The sequence below is a fragment of the Hypanus sabinus genome, chromosome X2 (genome assembly GCF_030144855.1).
Source record: "Hypanus sabinus isolate sHypSab1 chromosome X2, sHypSab1.hap1, whole genome shotgun sequence".
NCBI lineage: Eukaryota > Metazoa > Chordata > Chondrichthyes > Myliobatiformes > Dasyatidae > Hypanus > Hypanus sabinus.
The window spans coordinates 941,007-963,897 of record NC_082739.1 but is presented as its reverse complement, the minus strand read 5'-3'; the positions used below and the strand labels follow the sequence as shown (position 1 = coordinate 963,897).

General features: G+C 42.3%; 1 protein-coding gene across 1 annotated transcript in view; it reads right to left on the bottom strand.

Moving 5' to 3' along the window:
- The window catches only part of LOC132385074 (E3 ubiquitin-protein ligase TTC3-like), a 277,705-nt gene that overhangs the window by 218,205 nt on the left and 36,609 nt on the right, over positions 1–22,891 (bottom strand). Inside the window, exons 4-8 of the mRNA XM_059956787.1 lie at positions 20,756–20,846; positions 19,535–19,585; positions 14,764–14,893; positions 12,215–12,297; positions 7,241–7,335 (exon numbers count right to left, since the gene is read on the bottom strand). Of these exons, the coding sequence (XP_059812770.1) occupies positions 7,241–7,335; positions 12,215–12,297; positions 14,764–14,893; positions 19,535–19,585; positions 20,756–20,846 (450 nt within the window). The remainder of the gene's footprint in view (positions 1–7,240; positions 7,336–12,214; positions 12,298–14,763; positions 14,894–19,534; positions 19,586–20,755; positions 20,847–22,891) is intronic.

Sequence of the window (22,891 nt, the reverse complement as noted above, 5' to 3'; positions counted from 1 at the left end):
GGTGTATTTAAGGCAGAGATTGATAGGTATCTGAGTAGCCAGGGCATCAAAGGTTATGGTGAGAAGGTGGGGGAATGGGAGTAAATGGGAGAATGGATCAGCTCATGATAAAATGGCGGGCCAAATGGCCAACTTCTGCTCCTTTGTCTTATGCTCTTTTGACAGGGCATATGGTAAAAAAGATAAAGATAGCGTGCAGTAAGACTGTCAGGAAGGGCAGACAGGTGGTGGGATTTAGTTGCAGCCAACAGGCTGAGTATCAAATCATTAGGGATGTGGAGTCAGAAAGGCAGTGTAGTTTGGAGCCGCCACCAAGCAGGATAGAACCAGACTACAGCGCACAGTGAGGACTGCCGAGCGCATCATTGGAGCCTCCCTGCCCTCTGTTGTGGACCTGTACTCTTCCAGGTTGAAGAAGAGGGCGGGGAACATCATAAAGGACTCCTTCCATCCTGCGCACGGACTGTTTGAACTGCTTCCGTCTGGTAGGCGCTTCAGATCCCTCCAGACTAAGACTAATAGGCACTGGAGAAGTTTTTTCCCTACTGCGGTCACTTTGCTGAACAGTTAACTGCTGGTTAACTGTCGGCTAACTATTACTTGGATTGCACTACTTGTATGTATAATCTATATTTTCATTTATATTTATCATTATTATTGTTATGAGCAGAGAGACAACATCTGCCGGAAGTAAATTCCTTGTATGTGTACAGGTAATTGGCGATTAAAGTCTGATTCTGATTCTGATTCTGATTCTGATTCTGATTCTGAAATACATTTCTCAAGGTATTCCATCTAAATGTGCGTAGTATAAGAAATAAGGTGGATGATCTTGTTGCACTTTTACAGATTGCCAGGTATGATGTTGTGGCCATCACTGAATCGTGGCTGAAGGGCGGTTGTAGTTGGGAGATGAATATCCATATTTACATGTTATATCGGAGGGATCAGAAGGTAGGCAGAGGGGTTGGTATGGTTTGGTAAAGAATAGCATCAAATCAGTAGAAAGATGTGACATAGGATCAGAAAATGTTGAGTCCTTGTGGGTTGAGTTAAGAAACTGCAAGGGTAAAAGGACCCTGATTGCAGTTATATACAGGCCTCCCAACAGTAGCTGGGAGGTGGATCACAGGTTACAACAGGAAATAGAAAAGGCGAGTCAAAAGGGCAATGTTATTGTAGTCATGGGAGATTTTAACATGCAGGTTGATTGGGAAAATGAGGTTGGTAATGATCTCAAGAGAGTGAGCTTGTTGAATGCCTAAGAGACAGCTTTTTAGAGCAGTTTGTCATTGAACTGGAGGCGATTAGGGAGCTTAAGGTAAAAGAACCCTTAGGAACTAGTGATCACAATATGATTTTGTACAACTTGAAATTTGATAGGGAGAAAGTAAAGTCTGATGTAGCAGTACTTCAGTGGAGTAAGGGTATGAGAGAGGAGTTGGCCAAAGTAAATTGGAAGAAGACAAGGGAAGTCAAAGTAAATGCCACGTTAGCATTCATTTCAAGAGATCTCGAATACAAGAGCAGGGATGTGATGCTGAGGCTTTATAAGGCACTGGTGAGGCCTCACCTTGAGTATCGTTAACATTTTTGGGCCCCTCATCTTAGAAAAGATGCGCTGGCATTGGAGAGGGTCCAGAGGAGGTTCACAAGGATGATTCCACGAATGAAAGGGTTATCATATGAGGAACGTTTGATGGCTCTGGGTCTGTACTCACTGGAATTCAGAAGGATGAGGAGGGTTCACATTGAAACCTTTTGAATGTTGAACGGTCTAAACAGAGTAGATGTGGAAAGGATGTTTCCCATGGTGGGAGAGTCTAGGATGAGAGGGCACAGACTCAGGATAGAGGGGCACCCTTTCAAAATAGAGATACAGAGAAATTTCTTTAGCCAGGGTGGTGGGTGGTGAATTTGTGGAATTTGTTACAACAGGCAATCTTTAGAGGGTGGTGAATTTGTGGAATTTGTTACAACAGGCAGCTGGAGGCCAGGATATTGGGTGTACCTAAGGCAGAGCTTGATAGGTTCTTGATTGGACATGGCATCAAAGGTTACGGGGAGAAGACCGGGAACTGAGGTTGAGGAAGAGAGAGATAAAGGAAGAGTCATGATTGTTTCTTAATTGGATATGGCATCAAAGGTTATGGGGAGAAGGCCAGGAAGTGGAGCTGAGGAGGGGGAAAAAGGATCAGCTATGACTGAATGGAAGAGCAGACTCGATGGGCCAGATGGCCTAATTCTGCTCCTATGTCTTATGGTCTTATATCGATGAAGGGTATTTAGAGGGATGAAGGGTACGGGGGGTGGCATTCCTAGTCAGGGAAAATGTTACAGCAGTGCTCAGGCAGGACAGATTAGAGGGCTTGTCTACTGAGGCCATATGGGTAGAGCTGAGAAACAGGAAAGGTATGATCACATCAATGGGGGTGTATTATAGACCACCCAATAGTCAGTGAGAACTGGAGGAGCAAATCTGCAGAGAGATGGCAGACAACTGCAGGAAACATAAAGTTGTGATAGTAGGGGATTTTAATTTTCCACATATTGATTGGAACTCCAATACTGTTAAAGGTCTAGACGGGTTAGAGTTTGTAAAATATGCTCAGGAAAGTTTTCTAAATCAATATATAGAGGTACCGACTAGAGAGGATGCAATATTAGATCTCCTATTAGGAAACGAGTTAGGACAGGTGACGGAAGTGTGTGTAGGGGAACACTTTGGTTCCAGTGACCATAACACCATTAGTTTCAACTTGATCATGGATAAAGATAGATCTGGTCCTCGGGTTGAGGTTCTAAACTGGAAAAAGGCCAAATTTGAAGAAATGAGAAAGGATCTAAAAAGTGTAGATTGGGACAGGTTGTTCTCTGGCAAGGATGTGATTGGTAAGTGGGAGGCCTTCAGAGGAGAAATTTTGAGAGTGCAGAGTTTGTATGTTGCTGTCAGGATTAAAGGCAAAGTGAGTAAGAATACGAAACCTTGGTTCTCTAGGGATATTGGAACTCTGATAAAGAAGAGGAGAGAGATGTATGACATGTATAAGAAACAGGGAGCAAATAAGGTACTTGAGTATAAAAAGTGCAAAAAAATACTTATGAAAGAAATCAGGAGGGCTAAAAGAAGACATGAGGTAGCTTTGGCAGTCAAGGTGAAGAATAACCCAAAGAGCTTCCACAGGTATATTCAGAGCAAGAGGATAGTAAGGGATAAAATTGGTCCTCTTGAAGATCAGGGTGGTCAGCTATGTATGAAACCAAAAGAAATGGGGGAGATCTTAAATGGATTTTTTGTGTCTGTATTTACTCAGGAAATGGGCATGGAGTCAATGGAAATGAGGCAAACAAGTAGTGAGGTCATGGAACCTATACAGATTGAAGAGGAGAAGGTGCTTGCTGTCTTGAGGCAAATCAGAGTAGATAAATCCCCAGGACATGACAGGGTATTCCCTCAGACCTTGAAGGAGACTAGTGTTGAAATTGCAGGGGCCCTGGCAGATATATGTAAAATGTTGGTATCTATGGGTGAGGTGCCGGAGGATTGGAGGATAGCTCATGTTGTTCTGTTGTTTAAAATAGGCTCTAAAAATAATACGGGAAATTATAGGCCGGTAAGTTGGACGTCGGTAGTAGTTAAATTATTGTAAGGAGTACTAAGAGATAGGATCTACAAGTATTTAGATAGACAGGGACTTATTAGGGAGAGTCAACACAGCTTTTGCATGGTAGGTCATGTTTAACAAATCTATTAGAGTTTTTTGAGGAGGTTACCAGGAAAGTGGATGAAGGGAAGGCAGTGGATGTTGTCTACATGGACTTCAGTAAGGCCTTTGACAAGGTCCCGTATGGGAGGTTAGTTAGGAAGATTCAGTCGCTAGATATACATGGAGAGGTAGTAAATTGGATTAGACATTGGCTCAATGGGAGAAGTCAGAGAGTGGAAGTGGAGGATTGCTTCTCTGAGTGGAGGCCTGTGACTAGTGGTGTGCCACAGGGATCAGTGCTGGGCCCATTGTTATTTGTCAGGTAGCTTTAAGGTAAGAGGAGGAAAGTTCAAGGGGGATATCAGAGGAAAGTTTTTTTACTCAGAGAGTGGTTGGTGCATGGAATGCACTGCCCAAGTCAGAGGTGGAGGCAGATACACTAGTGAAATTTAAGAGACTACTAGACAGGTATAAGGATGAATTTAAGGTGGAGGGTTATATGGGAGGCAGAGTTTAAGGATCGGCACAACATTGTGGGCCCAATGGCCTGTACTGTGCTGTATTGTTCCTTGTTCTTTATATCAATGATCTGGATGATAATGTGGTAAATTGGATCAGCAAATTTGCTGATGATACAAAGATTGGAGGTGTGTGGACATCAAGGAAGGTTTTCAAAGCTTACAGAGAGATTTGGACCAGCTGGAAAAATGGGCTGCCATTTAATACAGACAAGTGTGAGGTATTGCACTTTGGAAGGACAAACCAAGGTAGAACATACAAGGTAAATGGTAGGGCACTAAGGAGTGCAGTAGAACAGAGGGATCTGGGAAAACAGATACAAAAACCCCTAGAAGTGGCGTCACAGGTAGATAGGGTCGTAAAGAGAGCTTTTGGTACATTGACCTTTATAAATCAAAAGTACTGAGTATAAGAGTTGGAATGTTATAGTGAGCTTGTATAAGGCATTGGTGAGGCTGAATTTGGAGCATTTTGTGCAATTTTGGTCACCAAATTACAGGAAGGATATTAATAAGGTTGAAAGAGTGCAGAGAAGGTTTACAAGGATGTTGCTGGGACTTGAGAAACTGAGTTACAGAGAAAGGTTGAATAGGTTAGGACTTTATTCCCTGGAGTGTAGAAGAATGAGGGGTGATTTGATAGAGGTATATAAAATTATGATGGGTATAGATAGAGTGAATGCAAGCAGGCTTTTTCCACTGAGGCTAGCGGAGAAAAAAACCAGAGGACATGGGTTAAGGGTGAAGGGGGAAAGTTTAAAGGGAACGTGGGTAGGGGGCTTCTTCACACAGAGGGTGGTGGGAGCATGGAATGAGTTGTCAGATGAAGTGGTAAATGCGGGCTCACTTTTAACATTTAAGGAAAACCTGGACAGGTACGTGGATGAGAGGTGTATGGAGGGATATGGTCCAGGTGTAGATCAGTGGGACAAGGCAGAAAAATGGTTCGGCACAGCCAAGAAGGGCCAAAAGACCTGTTTCTGTGCTATAATGTTCTTGTACTGTGCTGTAGTGCTCCATGTTCTATGTTCTTCTAATAGGTAATCTGATGATCAGCTTGGACCTGGTGAGCCAAGATTTCCATTGCTGTACTGTATGACACAGTACTATAATACAATGCAAATGACAATCCCTGTGTTAGAGAGGTCCTGCAAAAGGGTTCCAGAAAATGATTCATCTTCATTAAGAGGTGAACACTGAATGTTTCTCAGTTCTACACACAGTGCTCAATGGATCAAGCCTGTGTGTTCTCAGGAATGTGGTGTAGGCCATTCACTATGCCCACCCTTGACCCCATCCTTTGGTTAATAAGAGTAACAACTAACCCAGTATTATTCAGTTTGTGAAAAAATATTACAATCTTCTGTGTACTGTGTCTCCAGAAATGTTCACTAGCTTCTTTCAAGAGAGCCATGGGTCTGATCTTAGATTCCCATCCTGGATTAGTTTCTCTCCCTCCTCTTTTGGGCTTATTCAGCTTTAGTTTGTGTAACCTCTCTCATGAGCTGATGCCCTGGAATCCAGGTGTCACTTCAATACCAATGTGATCTTCCTAAGCTACAGAACACTAACAATACTCTGGCTGTGATTTATTTACCAACCTGAGGGAACTAGTTCAGATAATTAAACGAGTCAAATAAACAGTGTACCCATTTTCTCTTCCACTCTGCTCTTAACACACCCAAGTCATAGAACACTACAGCACAGAAACAGGCCCTTCTGCCCATCTAGTCCATGCCAAATTATTAAACTGCCTAGTTCGATCAACCTGCACCTGGACCACACCATATCCTTCCCACCCATTTACCTATCCAAATTTATCTTAAATGTTGCAATTGAACCCTTATCAACCATCTCTGCTGGCAGTTCATTCCACACTCTCACCACCCTCCGAGTGAAGAAGTTCCCTTGAAGTTCTTCTTAAACATTTCACCTTTCACCCTTTACCTACGATCTCTAGCTCTCATCTCACCCAACCTTAGTGGAAAAAGCCATTTTGCATTTACCCTATCTATACCCTCATAACTTTCCATACCACTATCTAATCTCCCCTTACTTGCCTACGTTTCAGGGAATAAAGTCCTAACCTATTCAATCTTTCCCTACAAGTCAAGCAGGCCTGGTTGAATGAGATGTGAAAACACCGGGACTGTTTACTCAAGAAATTTTAATGACAATATGAATGGAACGTAAATAAAATGATGCAGCTTAAACTGAAAATGTTCTGCATGGTAAATACATTCAGTGGCCAGTTTATTTGGTACACCTGTACACCTGCTTGTTTAGAATCAGGTTTATTATCACCAGCATGTGACGTGAAATTTGTTAACTTAGCAGCAGCAGATCAATGCAATACATAGTCTAGCAGAGAGAGAAAAAAATAATAAAATAAAACATAACAAGCAAATCAATTACGTATATTGAATAATTGTTTAAAAAATGTGCAAAAACAGAAATACTGTACAGAAATAATGCAAATATTCAATCAGCCCATCATGTGGTAGCAACTCAATGCATTAAAGCATGCAGACATGGTCAAGAGGTTCAGTTGTTGTTCAGACCAAACATCAGAATGGGGAAGAAATGTGATCTCAATGACCTTGACCATGGAATGATTGTTGGTACCAGATGAGATAGTTTGAGTATCTCAGAAACTGGTAATCTCCTGGGATTTTCACACACAACAGTCTTTAGAGTTTACAGAGAATGGTACAAAAAACATCCAGTGAGCAGCAGTTCTATGGGTGAAAACACCTCGTTAATGAGAGAGGTCAGAGGAGAATGGCCAGACTGGTTCAAGCTGACAGGAAGGTGACAGTAACTCAAATAACCACACGTTATAACAGTGGTGTGCAGAAGAGCATCTCTGAACACACAACACATCAAACCTTGAAGTGGATGGGCTACAGTAGCAAAAGAAAACACACCAAATTTTAATCCTGTACCTAATTAAAGTACATTTCTGGAAAAAGATCATGTTTAAACAGTCCAACTAGCCATCATGGTAAAGGGTACCTTGTTTCCACAGCTTTGCTGTATGTGAGGATGGCAGCTGTGAATTCACTGATGCTCACCTCGTCTTCACCTTTCCATTGAAGATGTGTAATCTTCTAATGACAAAGCACACAAGATCACTGTAAAGTTAACCGCTCCAATCTGAACCACTGCAGATTTCAGTGCCTTTCTGTACACCTACCGACAATCCCCGATGTTTCAGTGGAGAAGACAGTAAGTGCACAGTCAGAGCTCAATGACTCAATGCCAAGTCTGTGGTTACAACAAATCTATTCCAACAAATGGATTGAAGCATAGAAACTCTCATTGTCACTAAAGACTCTAGTAAATTTCTACAGTTGTTCTGTGGAGAACATTCTAACCATCTGATAAGCTGTAGCCACTGCACAGGATCAGAAAAAGCTACAGAGTTGTAAACCCAGCCAGCTCCATTATGGGCACTAACTTCCCCAACAGAGGACACCTTCCTTCAAAGGTGATGCCTCAAAAACACAGCATCCGTTATTAAGGACCCCCATCACCCAGGACATAACCTCTTCTCATCGCTACCATCAAGGAGGTGGTACAGGAAACTGAAGACACACTATCACAATGTTTTAAGAACAGCTTCTTCCTCTCTGCCATGGGATTTGTGAGTGAACAATAAGCCAATCCATGAACTCTACCTCACTTTTTTGCTCTCATTTGCACTACTAATTTAATTTTTATATGTACTTTGTATTGCAATTTAGTTTTTTTCTGTGATTGCACTGTACTGCAGCCTGCAAAATAACAAATTTCACAACATATGTCCATAAAACCATAAGGTGTAGGAGCAGAATTAGGCCATTTGGCCCATCAAGTCTGCTCTGCATTTCATCATGGCTGATCCAATTTTCCTCTCAGCTCCCATCTCCTGCCTTCTCCCCATATCCCTTCATGTCCTAACCAATCAAAAATCAATCAACTTCTGCCTTAAATATACTTAAACACTTGGCCTCTACAGCTGCCTGTGGCAAAGAATTCCACAGATTCTCTACCCACTAGCTAAAGAAAGTCTTCATCATCTCCATTCTAAAAGGATGCCCCTCTATTCTGAGGCTGTGTCCTCTGGCCTTAGACTCTCCCACCATTAGGAAACATCCTCTCCACATCCACTCTATCAAGGCCGTTCACCATTCAATAGGTTTCAATGAGGTCACCCCTCATTATTCTGAATTCTAGTGAATACAAGCCCAGAGCCATCAAATGCTCTTCATATGACAAGCCATTCAATCCTGGAATCATTTTCGTGAACTTCTTTTGAATCCTCTCCAGTTTCAGCACATCCTTTCTTGGATAAGGGACGCAAAGCTGCTCACAATGCTCCAAGTGAGGCCTCACCAGTGCTTTATAAAGTCTCAACATTACATCCTTGCTTTTATATTCTAGTCCTCTTGAAATGAATGCTAACATCACATTTGCCTTCCTCACCATAGACTCTACTTGTGTTGGAGTATAAAAATATTATGGAGTATAAAAGTTGTATTATTTGCTGTGTAACCAAAACTATGTAGTCGGCTTGCTATGCATGTAACCAAAATGAAATCCTAGGAATGTAGAAGACAATGGTGTGTTAAAGGTAGCTAAAGAGATGTAGTCAGCTTTGAAACTTGCTATTTGCTATGCATGTACCCAATTTAGCAGGAGAATGAAGTATTAAGAATGTAAACTTGCTATTTGCTAGAGAATGAAATCTTAGGAATGTAAAAGACAATGGTGTGTTAATGAGAGGTAGCTAAGAGATGTAGATTTAGAACATGATTAAGTCAATGGGACGTACGTGTGGTACCTGTGAAACTGGACCAGGAGATTGATATAAAAAATGCTGTGTCTGGGGATCGGTGGGCAATCAGCGATTAGCTCAATGACTGTCTCAGTTCTGATTTGCAAATTAAAGTTTAACCCTTCTTGAAGAATCTTCTGCGTCTCCTAGTCATTTGTGAGGCACGACAAACCACGACACTTGCAAGTTAACCTTTAGGGAATCCTGCACAACGACTCCCAAGTCCCTTTGCACCTCAGTTTCTTTTCGTGTTTTCTCTCCATTTAGAAATTTCTTCTACCAAAGTGCATAAGAGCACACTTCCCAACACTATTCCATCTGCCATTTCTTTGCCCATTTTCCTAATCTATCCAAGTCCTTCTGTAGCCTCTATACTTCCTCAAAACCACCTGTTCCTCCACCCATCTTCATATCGTCTGCAAACTTTGCAACAAAGCCATCTATTCCATCATCCATATCAGTAATATTAAACCAGATTCTGTTTCTGATTCCCTCATACAATGGTCAATCTCCCAAGACCCCCTACAATAAGATGATTAATTAACCCATTCTTATTGCACAATCTTCACTGTCATTTTCCTTACTTAGTTCCAGAAGTCCCCAGTAGTAGACATAAGTGCCATCACAAAGAAGGCACAATGGCACTTCTACTTCCTTAAAAGTTTGCAAAGGCTCAGTATATCAGCTAAAACCTTGACGAACTTCTATAGATGTATAGTGTAGAGTATCCTAACTGGTTACATCATGGCCTGGTATGGAACCTCAATGCCCAAGAACAGAAAATCCTACAAAAAGTAGTGGATACGGCCCAGTCCATCACTGGTAAAGCCCTCTCCATCACTGAGTAAATCTACAAGGAGCACTGTCACAAGAAAGCAGCATTCATCATCAAGGCCCCCAACCTTCTGGGCCTTAATCTCTTCCCACTGCTGCTATCAGAAAGGAGACACAAGGACCTCAGGACCCACACCACTAGGTTCAGGAAAGGTTAACCCCTCAACCATCAAGTTCTTGAATTGGCACGAATAACTTCACTCACCACAATTCTGAATTGATTCCACAACCTGTGGACTCACTTTCAGAAACTCTTTCCAACTCAGGCTCTCAGTATTATTGATTAACTTTTTTTAATATATATTATTTGCATAATATGTCCTCTTTTGCATAGTTTGTCAGTCTATGTTTATGTAGAATTTTCCATAAATTCTATTGTTTTTCTTTATTTTCCTGTAAATGCCTGAAAGTAAATGAATCTCAGAGTTGTATATGATGATATATATGTACATATATAATAATTTTTCTTTGAATTTGAAATACATATATATTGATCTGGAAAATCATTTGGTGTAGCTTCCATAAACTTAAACCCCCCCCCCTTAATTTTCATTATCCAATCTATACATAGATTCAATGATTACTGCAACAAGTTTCACGACATACATCAGCGATAATAAACCTGATTCAAAGTTCAAAGTATTTTATTATCAAAATACTTTTATTATCACTTTTATTATCAAAAGTGGAAATATGTCACCATATAAACCCTGTGATTCATTTTCTTGTGGGCATTCACAGTCAACCTATTTTCTAAGCTAAGAAACATAATAGAATCAATGAAAGACCGCCCGCCAACAGGGTGGGCAAACAACCAAAGTACAAAACACAACACAATGCAAATACAAAAAGAAAAACAAAATAATAATAATAAATAAATAAACAACTAATATCAAGAACACGAGACAAAGGGTCCTTGAAAGTGAGTCGATAGGTTGTGGGAACAGTTCAGTGATGGGGTGAATAAAGTTATTCCCCCTGTATTATCACTATTTGCACTGTGGAAGGACATGGCTTATTCTGATTGGTGAAAGTTGCTTCCAGCTTGATTGGTTAGCTTAGAAACCTCAGCTTCTTTTCCCATTGCATAGCCGCCTGATGTCCAGTTTCAAATATCTTGGGTATATAGACAGCACGTATGGGAGATTTGCTTTCCCTTTGTTTACAGCAAACAGTGCATATGGCCATTGGGAAGGTATGCTCTGTGTGCGCTTTTAACTAAGTATGTTTGTTAAAGGTATGTATGCTGTTGAATATTCAGCTTTGTAGTTTCTGTAACTTGAGGAACATGAATGATCAAATTCTTACTGTTTGAAAATAAATGATTAAAATACTTATTCAAAGTCAGCAATTTCTGTCTCAATTGCTGGACCTATAAACTGATTCAACATTACACTATTATATGCACTTTGGGCTCTGCCACACCTAAACTGTTGGCTGGAAATAGCGCTCGAAGTTTTCTAAACTTTGCCTTTTCATAGCACCACCCATGCTAATTCCAGGTTTACATCACAATCTCCTGAGCCAAGAACATTTCTCAGTACTGTGCTCATCTCTTCCATTATCAATATTCATTATTGAGATTATCTATATCCATTATACTCATTATCTACAGTATATAGCCCTCTTCTTTGCCAAAACACAAGAGATTTGCAAATGCTGGAAATTGGGAGTAACACACACAAAATGCTGGAGGAACTCAGCAGGTCAGGCAGCATCTGCGGAGAGAAATTTTTTAAAAAGTTGACGTTTTAGGCCAAGACCCTTCATCAAGACAAAGGTTGATATTATTTGCTCTAAATCAGGGGTTCCCAAACCTTATTTTATGCCACAAACCCCTACCATTAAGCGGAGGGGGGGATCCATGGACCCCAGGTTGGGAACCCCAGCTCTAAATTAAGAGATTAAATTTTGCAGCACTGATCTTTGATTAATGGGACAATTTTTGCTCCTTCCTCTGTAGATAAAGAAGAATTCATTGACTAGTCAGGAAAATAACCTGCAATGCAATGGATTTATAAACATGTGGAAACAAGGCAAAAATATGTTAAGTCTGCTCTTTGAAAAGTTCAATCAAAATCACCTATCACCTACTCCTTCCCCTTCTTTTCTTCTCCTGAAGGATCACAGTCAAAAACCTTGACTCTTCATTCCTCTCCAAAATGTTGCCTGACCCACTGAATTCCTTCTTTTCTTTGCCTCTTGTTTTATAGATGGGAGTTGAATGAAACAAGGGACGATAAGAACAGGGGACCTTCCAGGTGACTGACATGACATGCATAAAGAAGCAGCAAGGAACTGATCCATAACATAACAGGAAACACCAAGGTACTTACCTGGTTATTGCATTCACAATTTCGTTCAAAATCATTTAGCAGAGAATCCCCTTCATCAGCAAATTTCTTTATATAATCTGCAACTAAACAAAGTACAAAATGATAACAGGCAGAGATCGAGTAGACAGCCAGAGACTTTTCCCAGTGCGAAAATGGCGAATATGAGGGGGCATCATTTTTAGGTGATTGAAGGAAAGTATAGGGCAGATATCAGAGGTAGATTCTTTACAAAGAATGTGCTGGGTGTGTGGAATGCCCTGCTGGGGTGATGGTAGAGGCAAATACATTTGGGACATTTAAGAAACTCTTAGATAGGCACATGGATGGTAGAAAAATGGAGGGCTATGTGGGAGGGAAGGGTTAGATTGATCTTAAGAGTGGGTTACTCTTAAGGGCTTGTACTGTGCTGTAATGGTTTATGTACTAAACAGTCTATGCAGCAATTTGACATCCCATGGCTGTGAATGAGACTGTGTACTTAGAAGAGAACAACATGTTCTCCAAATAACTGAACAGCAAACTGTGCCAATTTATCCATAAGTAACGTGCACTCCTGCAGTTCAGTTGGTAAATGTGATGATCAGTCATCAAGGCAAGATTACTGTAAGCATGTGCACTAGGGAGTTCCCTGTTCAGTTTCCTGCTGGGTAAAACTGTAGCAGCCACATCTCCATCTGTGCAAATGCAAGGTCATCTACCTTAGACCTGGCATTCACACTACTTTCTGAGTGACAAAAATATAAACAGGAGAGATCAAATCTTCCACATCTCTAGGTTCAAGAACAGCTTCTTCTCCACTGCCATCAGATTACTGAACTGACCGAGAAAACCCAAACACCAATTCAGGCTAAGACACACTCAAAATGCTGGAGGAACTCAGCAGATCAGACAACATCTATGAAGTAGAAGAAAGAGCCAACGTTTCAGGTCGAGACCCTTCATCATAACTGGAAAGGAAGAGGAAAGAGGCCAGAATAAGATGATAAGGGGGAGGGGAAAGAGTACAAGCTGGCAGATGATAGGGTGAAGCCAGGAGGGTGACCAATTGAGACAATATTCTGTTTTCCTCATTTTCAATCTTGCATTAGTGTCATTTTGTTGTTTATTTTGCATACATGTAAGTTATGTGCAATTCATGTTAATTTAAGTTTTTATTTATTTATTTTATTTAGAGATACAGCACAGTAACAGACCATTCTGGCCCAATGAATCAACACTTTCCAATTCCATCCATGTGACCAATTAACTAACTGGTATGTGTTTGGAATGTGGGAGGAAACCAGAATAACCGGAGGAAACCCACGCAGTCATAGAGAGAGGACACAAACTCTTTACAGACAGTGCTTGGAATTGAACCTGGGTAGCAGGTGCTGTAATAGTGTTATGCTATCTGCTATGCTACTGTGTAGGTTTGCCCTTGTCCTGTAATGTACTGTGCTGCTGCTACAAAAAACTAATTGTCATGGCATTTACACTCTGGATAACTATGCCTGTGACAACATTAAACTTGAACCTTGAGCAAATACCAAAGTGACACAGTAAAGGTTAACCAAACCGCTGGCCTTTATACCCAGAACCAATATAAGGAGATTGGAAATGGTGTTATAGCCACAGGAACCCCTGACAGTCCAAAAGGAAAACACTGCAAATGATAGAATTCCAAAATAAAAGCAGAAAAACAGGATCATTGATCTGATCCAGTGTCAGTAGAGAAACAGAGTACAGCAGCACCGGAACAGGCCCTCATCCCACACTGTTATTTTGCAGTCCCAATGATCCTCAGCTGGACCATAGCCCTCCAGACCTCTCCAATCTATGTACTTATCCAAACCTCTCCAGTTTTAAGCTCCTTATCTAGGAAAAGATGTGCTGGCATTGGAAGGGTCCAGGAGGTTCACAAGAATTATCCCAGAAACGAAAGGGTTAATGTATGAGGGAGTCTCATTGGTCTACCGAATATTGAAAGGCTTAGACAGAGTGGGCGAAGAGAGGACGTTTCCTATACTGGGGTGAGTCTAGCACCAGAGAACACAGCCTCAAATTAGAAGGACATCCCTTTGGAATGGAGATGAGGAGGAATTTCTTTCAGCAGAGGGTGGTGAAATCTGTGGAATTCTTTGTCTCAGACAGCTGTGGAGGTCAAGTCATTGAGTATATTTAAAGCAGAGGTTGATAGGTTCTTGGCTGGTCAGGGCGTCAAAGGTTATGGGGAGAAGGCAGAAGAATGGGGTTGAGAGGCATAATAAATTGGCCATGATGGAAAGGCAGGGCAGACCTGATGGGCCAAATGGCTGAAATTCTACTCCTTTATCTTACAGTCAAAAATACTGGAGGAAGTTAGCAGGTCAGGCTAACTTATGGAGTTAACTATGGAGAGAAATAAGCAGTTGACATTTTGGGCTGAGATCTGATGAAGGGTTTCGGCCAAAAACATTAACTGTTTATTTCCCTCTATAGATGCTGCCTGACTCACTGAGTTCCTCCAGCATTTTGTGTATATGTGTTTTTAATAGAGTATTAGTTTGAAGATTGTTGAGAATGGCACTTACAGTGAGCTAGTAGTATCGTGAGTGCAGTGTTCCTCTGTAGGTCTGTCCAATGAGGGGCTATGTTGCTGATTGGAATTTGCTTTAATAAAGGCTTGGTACAGCAGATGATCTCCTTCAGGTCGACATTATCCTAAAGAGAAGGAAAAAGATACTCAAACAGACACAGGAAAATTATGAAATTACTTAATAGATCAGGCAGCATCTGCAAAAAAGGAAACAGAATTGAGGCTTCAAGTCAATGATCTTTGATTTACAGTTGATTAACTATAAATTCACTCTGACTGGGAATAAGGTGGTGTTTCTTTCACAAGGTGGTGCAGTTGACTGCAAGTCTGGTGATGTTGTTAGATTCTGATGTGTTTTTGATCCTGAGGTTCTTTGGAAGTCAAGAATGAGAAATAAAACTTGTTGCTTTTGGCTGTTTTATTCAGTGTTACAAGAACCAAGAAAGAACACCAGAGAAAAAAAGTCCTCTGCAAAAACAAGCTCTGACTAAAAAGATAATGACATTCCAGTGATAACAATTAACATAAAACTGAAACATTCAAATGGCATGACAACTGCTATACTGATTCCGCAACTGATGAACAATTACATGTATCCAAGTGATTACATAAAAAAGTAATCATAAGAAAGTTAAACTGCATGAAAAAAAACAATTCTACATCAGAATCCAGTAATAGGAATGTGGAAAGCATGTGCAAGGGCAAGGGCAAAGTACGTCCAATCCAGCTAAACTGTGAGAGGACTTATAACCAAACTGACTATAACTATGGGACTTCAACATAAACACAGCTAATACATTTTGACAAAATGGCTGGAATGTGGAGAAAAAGCATTACTGCAAACAGATCACCAAGGCAACTCTGGCAAAATGCTCCAGTTGCTGACTAGCTGAGATCTCTGCAGAGATGGAAACAGTGCTTTGTTATCTGTTATTAACCATAATATAAATCAGTGTGATTAATGGAATAATTAGACCATGACGTGTGATGTTTATACTCAAATGTAGCACTACACTAAATTACATAATTAGGAGCAGACGATCCATTTGGGGACAATGGGAAGATTATGGAAGCGATGCTACTGGATGCCACTTGGCACCAAGGAACATGTCCCAGGAATCTCAGAAAGTTGCAGCGAATGAGGAGCAAAGGATTCAGGTAGACCCAACTTTAGTCATTGAGTGCTCAGGCAGGTACAGTATGTTGTTTAAATGTGCTCAGGGTTTCTGCCTCTACCACCTTTTAGGCAGAAAGTTTTAGACCCCAATAACCCACAAAGCTCAGTTTTTCTCAACTCCCTTATAATTCACCTCCCATTCACTTTAAATCTGCATACTGTGGAGAGCATTCTGACCAGTTGCATCACTGTCTAGTATGGAGGCACCACTGTACAGGACTGGAAAAAGCTGCAGGAAGCTGTAAATTCAGTCAGCTCCATCGTGGGCACCAGACTCCCCAATATCAAGGACATCTTCAATTGGCAATACTTCAAGAAGGCAGCATCCATCTGTTACTAATGATGAACAACTCTGATGGGCAGAAGGGTACAGAATCACCAATCCCCCCCCCCCTTTGGAGAATCGCAAATCGTTGCTATTCCTATGCTGTTATCAAGGGAGATGAGAGAGACACAGGAAAGCTGCCAAGACAGTTGTTATTGATAAACAGCTCATGTCAGTTAATGAGAGAGAGACAACTCAGAGATACACAAAGTGGAATGTCTCCTCCTAACAAAAGCGGAACAGAACCACTGATTACTGCTATTGTCTCTTGGAGAACGATTGTTTATTGAGTATTGTACTATTCATTGAAACCCCTCAGGGGGCAACCAGAGTGGGCTGGTTTGATGGGTTGCATCATCCCAACCTGATTGACACCCGAGACCCCGTGAGTGGGGATAAAAATAGGGTCTGGGGCAACACCCCTCAGACATACCAGGAGAAACGCTACGAGACCGGTGGGGGCTTGTGTGTGCGTCCAACCTTGCCTGGGTGACGAGTCCTCCACGGAAGAACGTTCTAGCTAAAAGACAGAGTGGTCATACGTGAATGGCCACAACAACAACGCATCGACGGATCAAGATCGTAAAGGAAAGTTGGCAAGTCAATAGCTGTTACTGTTCTCTCTCTCTCTCCAACAATTGCAACACAGCGACCAACAACTACCGCAGCCTGCATGAACGGAACTGAACTTTATATTTCCATCTGACAATTCATTATCCCCTAGACAACGATAGAGCTAATTTCTTATTATTATTATACCCGCACTTTTAGGTTTAGTATTGATGACTTATATTATCTGTATATTTGCATTGATATTATTTTTGTGTATTTTTACTAATAAATACTGTTGAAAATAGTATCACCAGACTCCAACGGACATTTCTATCTTTGCTGGTAAGACACCCAGTTACGGGGTTCGTAACACATCATTAACAAAACCCATCACTCAAGACAAGCCCACTTCTCATTGCTACCTTTGAGAAGGAAGTACAGCAGCCTGAAGACACACACTCAATGAGTCGGTAACAGCTTCTACCCCTCTGCAATCAGATTACTGAACGGTCCATGAAGCCATGAAAACTACCTCACTGTTTTGTTCTTCTGTTGCACGACATATTTATTTTTAATATTTCTTATTGTAACTGACAGTAAATTTTATGTATTCCACTGTACTGCTGCCACAAAACAAGTTTCACGACATGTTGTATATACTGCTTATTATAAATTACTATAAATTGCATATTGCACATTTAGATGGAGGCATAACAAAGATTTTTACTTAAGTATATGAAGGATGTAAGAAATAAAGTCAATTCAATTCAATAGGTCAGTGATATTAAACCTGATTCTGATTAAGAAGCCAATCACACTGTTCAGAGGGTTTACTCTCCCTCTCTGCAAGTGAACGGGTGAAGACAAAAGGAAAAGTAAAATCCTTCACAAAGGAACATTGGCAAAATCAAAATAATCACTGCAGATGATGGGAATTAGATATTAAAAATAAAGAACATGCTGGGTATACACAACTCTGCCATCGACAGTCCCAAGCCTGGCTCCGAAAGGTTGGACATGGAGCTAGCAATCCCATCCCATAAAAACCCAGAGCTACAAAAACACCAACAGAAGCTCCAAAGACCTCATCCCTGCAATGAGGAATGTTCTTTGAAGATGGGCTATATTGGTGACAATTCGAAAGACTGGCCCAGGACAGAGGACACTAGCGAGCTGTGGTAGCAAGCTGATGTGCTGAAGGAAGTAAGTGGATACCTGTCACAGGCCAAACAGTATCGGTGGAATGGGAATTTGGGAAACATTAGCTATCATTAACTTTAAAATTTTTCTAAGATGCTGCCTGGCCTACTGAGTGTTTCCAACTTTTTATTGTTTTTGCCTTTGCAAAACATTAAGCTCAGACCCACACTCAAAGGCCATAACCAAACACCCAGAGGCCAGAGCCCAACAAACAGAAGTTAGACCGCAACACACAAAGAACATATCCCAGCTCAGAGAGGCAAGTCCCCAATGCACAGGGGCCAGAGCCCAACGCACAGAGACGACACCTCAACTCACAAAGGCCAGTCCCCAACATGCAGAGGTTAGACCCCAAGTCGCAGAGGCCAAAGCACAGAGGTTAGATCCCAAGAGGACATATCCCAACGCACAGGGGCCAGAGTCCCAACACATAGAGGACATATCCCAACTCAAAGAGAAAAGTCCCCAATGCACAGGGGCCAGAGCCCAACTCAGAGGCCAGAGCCCCATCGCACAGAGGTTAGACTCCAATGCACAGAGGACATACCCCAACTCAGAGAGGCAGGTCCCCAATGCACAAGAGCCAGGGCCAAACACACAGGAGTCAGAGCCCAACTCAGAGAGCCCAGAGCCTCAATGCACTGGGGTTAGACTCCAAAGCACAGAGGACATATCCCAACACAGAGAGGCAAGTCCCCAGAGGCCAAAGCACAGGGGACTTTGCGAAGAAAGACCCCAACGTGCAGGGCCCAGATCCCAATGCACACAGATGCCATCTCAACACACAGGCACCAGAGCCCATCGCACAAGGGCCAGTCCCCAACTCAGAGAGGCCAGTCTCCAACGCACAGGGGTTAGACCCCAATGCACAGAGGACATATCCCAACTCAGAGAGGCAAGTCCCCAGAGGCCAAAGCAGAGGGGACTTTGCGAAGAAAGACCCCAACGTGCAGGGCCCAGATCCCAATGCACACAGATGCCATCTCAACACACAGGCACCAGAGCCCATCGCACAAGGGCCAGTCCCCAACTCAGAGAGGCCAGTCTCCAACGCACAGGGGTTAGACCCCAATGCACAGAGGACATATCCCAACTCAGAGAGGCAAGTCCCCAGAGCCCACGCACAGGGCCCAGAGCGCAACTCAGCGAGGAAAGACCCCAATGCGCAGTGACCAGATCCCAACGTGCAGAGATGGCACCTCAAGTCGCAGAGGCCAGAGCAGCTTGCACAGGGTCTAGAGCCCATCACACAGGGGCCAGAGCCTCAATGCACAGTTTAGACCCCATTGTACAGGAGCCAAAAGCCAACACCCAGGGGCCAGAGCCACATTCACTGAGTAGGAAATCCATGCTATTCTCTGCTAGTTGTAAAACAGACCCTCTGCTCTGTGCTCTGACAATGTTCCACATGAAAGGATAGTAGATCTCTCTTTTGTTTCTCTATATATTCTACATGCTACTGAAGTGTGACTAACTAAAGAGTTTCATTCATTTCCATAACCAGTCTCTTACCTTTGCTTGTTCAAAGGTCTTCAAGAGGGCAGCAACAAACCCATTCTGATTCTGAAACAGGATTCAAACAGATGTAAATAAAGACCAGGAACCCAAGAGATTCTACAGATGCTGGAAATCCATAGCATTTTGCCTAAATGAGACCAGGAATATATGGGGTTCAACACCATAGGTTTTAACAGTTAATTGTTCAAAAATCTAATAAAGGCCCTCTGCACCCCTGTCCTACCTGCCCACTCCACACAACACCTGCACCTCACAGCACAAGAAATCTTCCTGTGACCCAGCCCCTTAATTAGAACCAGTCTGGCCATCATACCAAGGTTCCCACTGTTCCCGAGTCAGACCAGCGGAAAATACTGCGCAGCCGAAACAGAGGTCAAACTGGTGACTTCTAGACTTCGATAACCGAGGAGGATTCAATGTCCAGAATATGTGATTATCCGAGTGGCAGTGGCTTTGGGGAAGAGGGGGAAAACTAAATTGGTCAACTTACAGGGCTAAAGAACCCTTCTGATCATGCTGGGATATTCTGGAGGTAAGTGTTAACATTTCTTTTATTTAAAAAGGCCAGGAGTTCCAGCGGGAAGTTAATAATCAAGAAGTCATCATTAATATTTTGTTTCCTACATGGCTGCCACTCTAATATACACTTGGTGGCCACTTTACTAGTTAATAAAGTGGCCACTGATTATATATTTGTGGTCTTCCGCTACTGTAGCCCATCCACTTCAAGGGTTGGCATATTGTGCATCCAGAGATGCTCTTCTGCACACCACTGTTGTAACTTGTGGTTATTTGAGTTACTGTCACCTTCCTGTTAGCTTGAACCAGTCTGGCCATTCTCCTCTGACCTTTCTCATTAACAAGGTATTTTCACCCACTGAATTGCTGCTCACTGGATGTTTTTTGTACCATTCTCTGTAAACTCTAAAGACTGCTGTGTGTGAAAATCCCAGGAGAACAGCAGTTTCTGAGATACTCAAACCACCCCGTTTGGCACCAACTATCATTCCACAGACAAAGTCACATTACTTCCCCAATCTGATGTTTGGTCTGAACAACTGAAATTCTTGACCAAGTCTGCATGCCTGAATGCATTAAGTTGCTGCCACATGATCAGTTGATTAGATATTTGCACTAAAGAACAGGTGTACAGGTGTGCCTAACAAAGTGACCATTGAGTGTATTTTTCTCCAAATGCATGAAATTTTAACTTACACACTTCTTCTTCATCTCAGCATACAGTGTCCAGAAGACTTCCATTGTCTCAATTACAGTTAAATCCACTGCTTCATCCTTGCAATTCCTGCTGGATCAAAAGCAAATGAGCAAAATCAAAATTATAACTGCACCTCTCAATACCTCCAGTGCAAAACTTCTATCAATATTTCCTTCATATATCCCTTTCTATCCACAGTCATTCCTGTTCCTTATTTGCAACACACACAAAATGTTGGTGGAACTCAAATGATCAGGCAGCATCTCAGCATCTCAGCATCTTTGGAGAAGAAGAAAGAGCCGAGACCCTTTTAGGACCGGGAAGGAAGGTGGCAGAAGGCAGAATTCTTTCTGAATATTGTTGAATTATGTATTTACATCACTGAAATACTGGGATTTTTCAATGCTGAAAATCATGATAAACATATAGGATTTTAAAAATGCTGGAGGATGCTGAAAACATCACCAGGATCTCTCTTCTCAGCCCCGTCCCACCACCATTCAGGACATACATCAGAAACATTGCATATGCAGTACCTGCAATACTGTCAAAGGCTCCTCCCATCCTTCCCATAGTCTCTTTGACCTCCTGCCAATGGGCAGAAGATACAGAACAAGACCCACAACTGTTGGGCAATAGCTTCCACCAAGCTGTTAGATTTAAACCCTGCTGCCATCCAGTACTCATGTACACCCTTGTCCAAATGCCCTGCCCCACTTCCCAAGTCACAGATACACTCACATCCTGCACTGGTCACTTTTCATCTTGTATTGCTGCTGTTTCACATATCTATAGGACTGCTTGTTTTATTATGATCGTGTCAGTAACATTACACCGTCTCACAGAAACATGTACCTCACACTTTCAATCTTCAGACCATGCCACTCAGGAACTTGTGCTGGTGTTAATTTATGACTGTATGTGCTGGATCGTAACTCTATGTGCTGTGTGTAACCATATGTACTGCGTTTTGTACCTTGGTCCCAGAGCCACACTGTTTTGTTTGGCTATGTATTTGCACATGGTCGAATGACAATAAACTTGAACTTGAACTCAGGTCAGGCAGGATCTATGGATCAACTTCCTTATTCACTCATCCCTCCCCACAGATCTCCCTCCTGGCACCTACCTTTGCAAGCAGAACAAGTGCTACACCTGCCCTTACATCTTCTCCCTCACCACCATTCAGGACCACAAACAGTCCTTCCAGGTGAGGCGACACTTCACCTGTGAGTCTGTAGGGGTCATCTACTGTGTCCAGTGCTCCCAGTGTGGCCTCCTGTATATCCATGAGACCCGATGTAGATTGGGAGACTGCTTTCACTAAGCCAGAAAAAGCGGGATCTCCCTGCATCCACCCATTCTGATTATCCTTCCCATTCCAGTATGTCAGTCCAGTGCCAGGAGTGGGAAGTGTCAGAAGCATTGGTGGTAGTGGAAGGCAGGTGGAGCACCTGGAGGGGGGGGGGCTTTCTTATTTGTTTAAACCATACACACACTTTTTTTTAATAGAGAGATAGAGAGAGATTCTTTAACGGTGAGTGTGTGTCTTCAAGCTCCTATATCTCCTTTCTGATTGTAGTAATAAGAAGAGGGCATATCATGGGTGGTGAGGGTTCTCAACGACAGGTTCTGCCTTTTTCAGGCATTGACTTTTGAAAAACCACAGCAATCAGGTCTCTGGCACTGAATCTGGATCTGTGGCTTTGAAGGGAAGGACAGAGAAGAGGCGAACTGTGGTTGTAGGGGATTCGTTGGTTAGGGAGGTTCTGTGTACAAGAATGAGAATCCTGGATAGTACGTTGCCTCCCGGGTGCCAGGATCAGATGCGTTTTGGATTGTCCACAGCATTAAGTAGGAGGGTGAGCAGCCAGAGGTTGTGGTCCACGTTGATACAAATCACATGGGTAGGAGGAGTAACGAGGTCCTACAAAGTGAGTTCAGGTAGTTAGGTGATGAGTTAAAGGCTAGGAACTTCAGGGTTCTGATCTCAGGATTGCTATCTGTGCCATATGCTCGTGAGGCCAGAACGAGAAAGATTATATAGTTTAATATGTGGCTAAGGAGTAGGAGGGAGGGCATAAGATTTTTGGATCATTGGACTCTCTTCCAAGAAAGGTGGGACCTGTACAGAA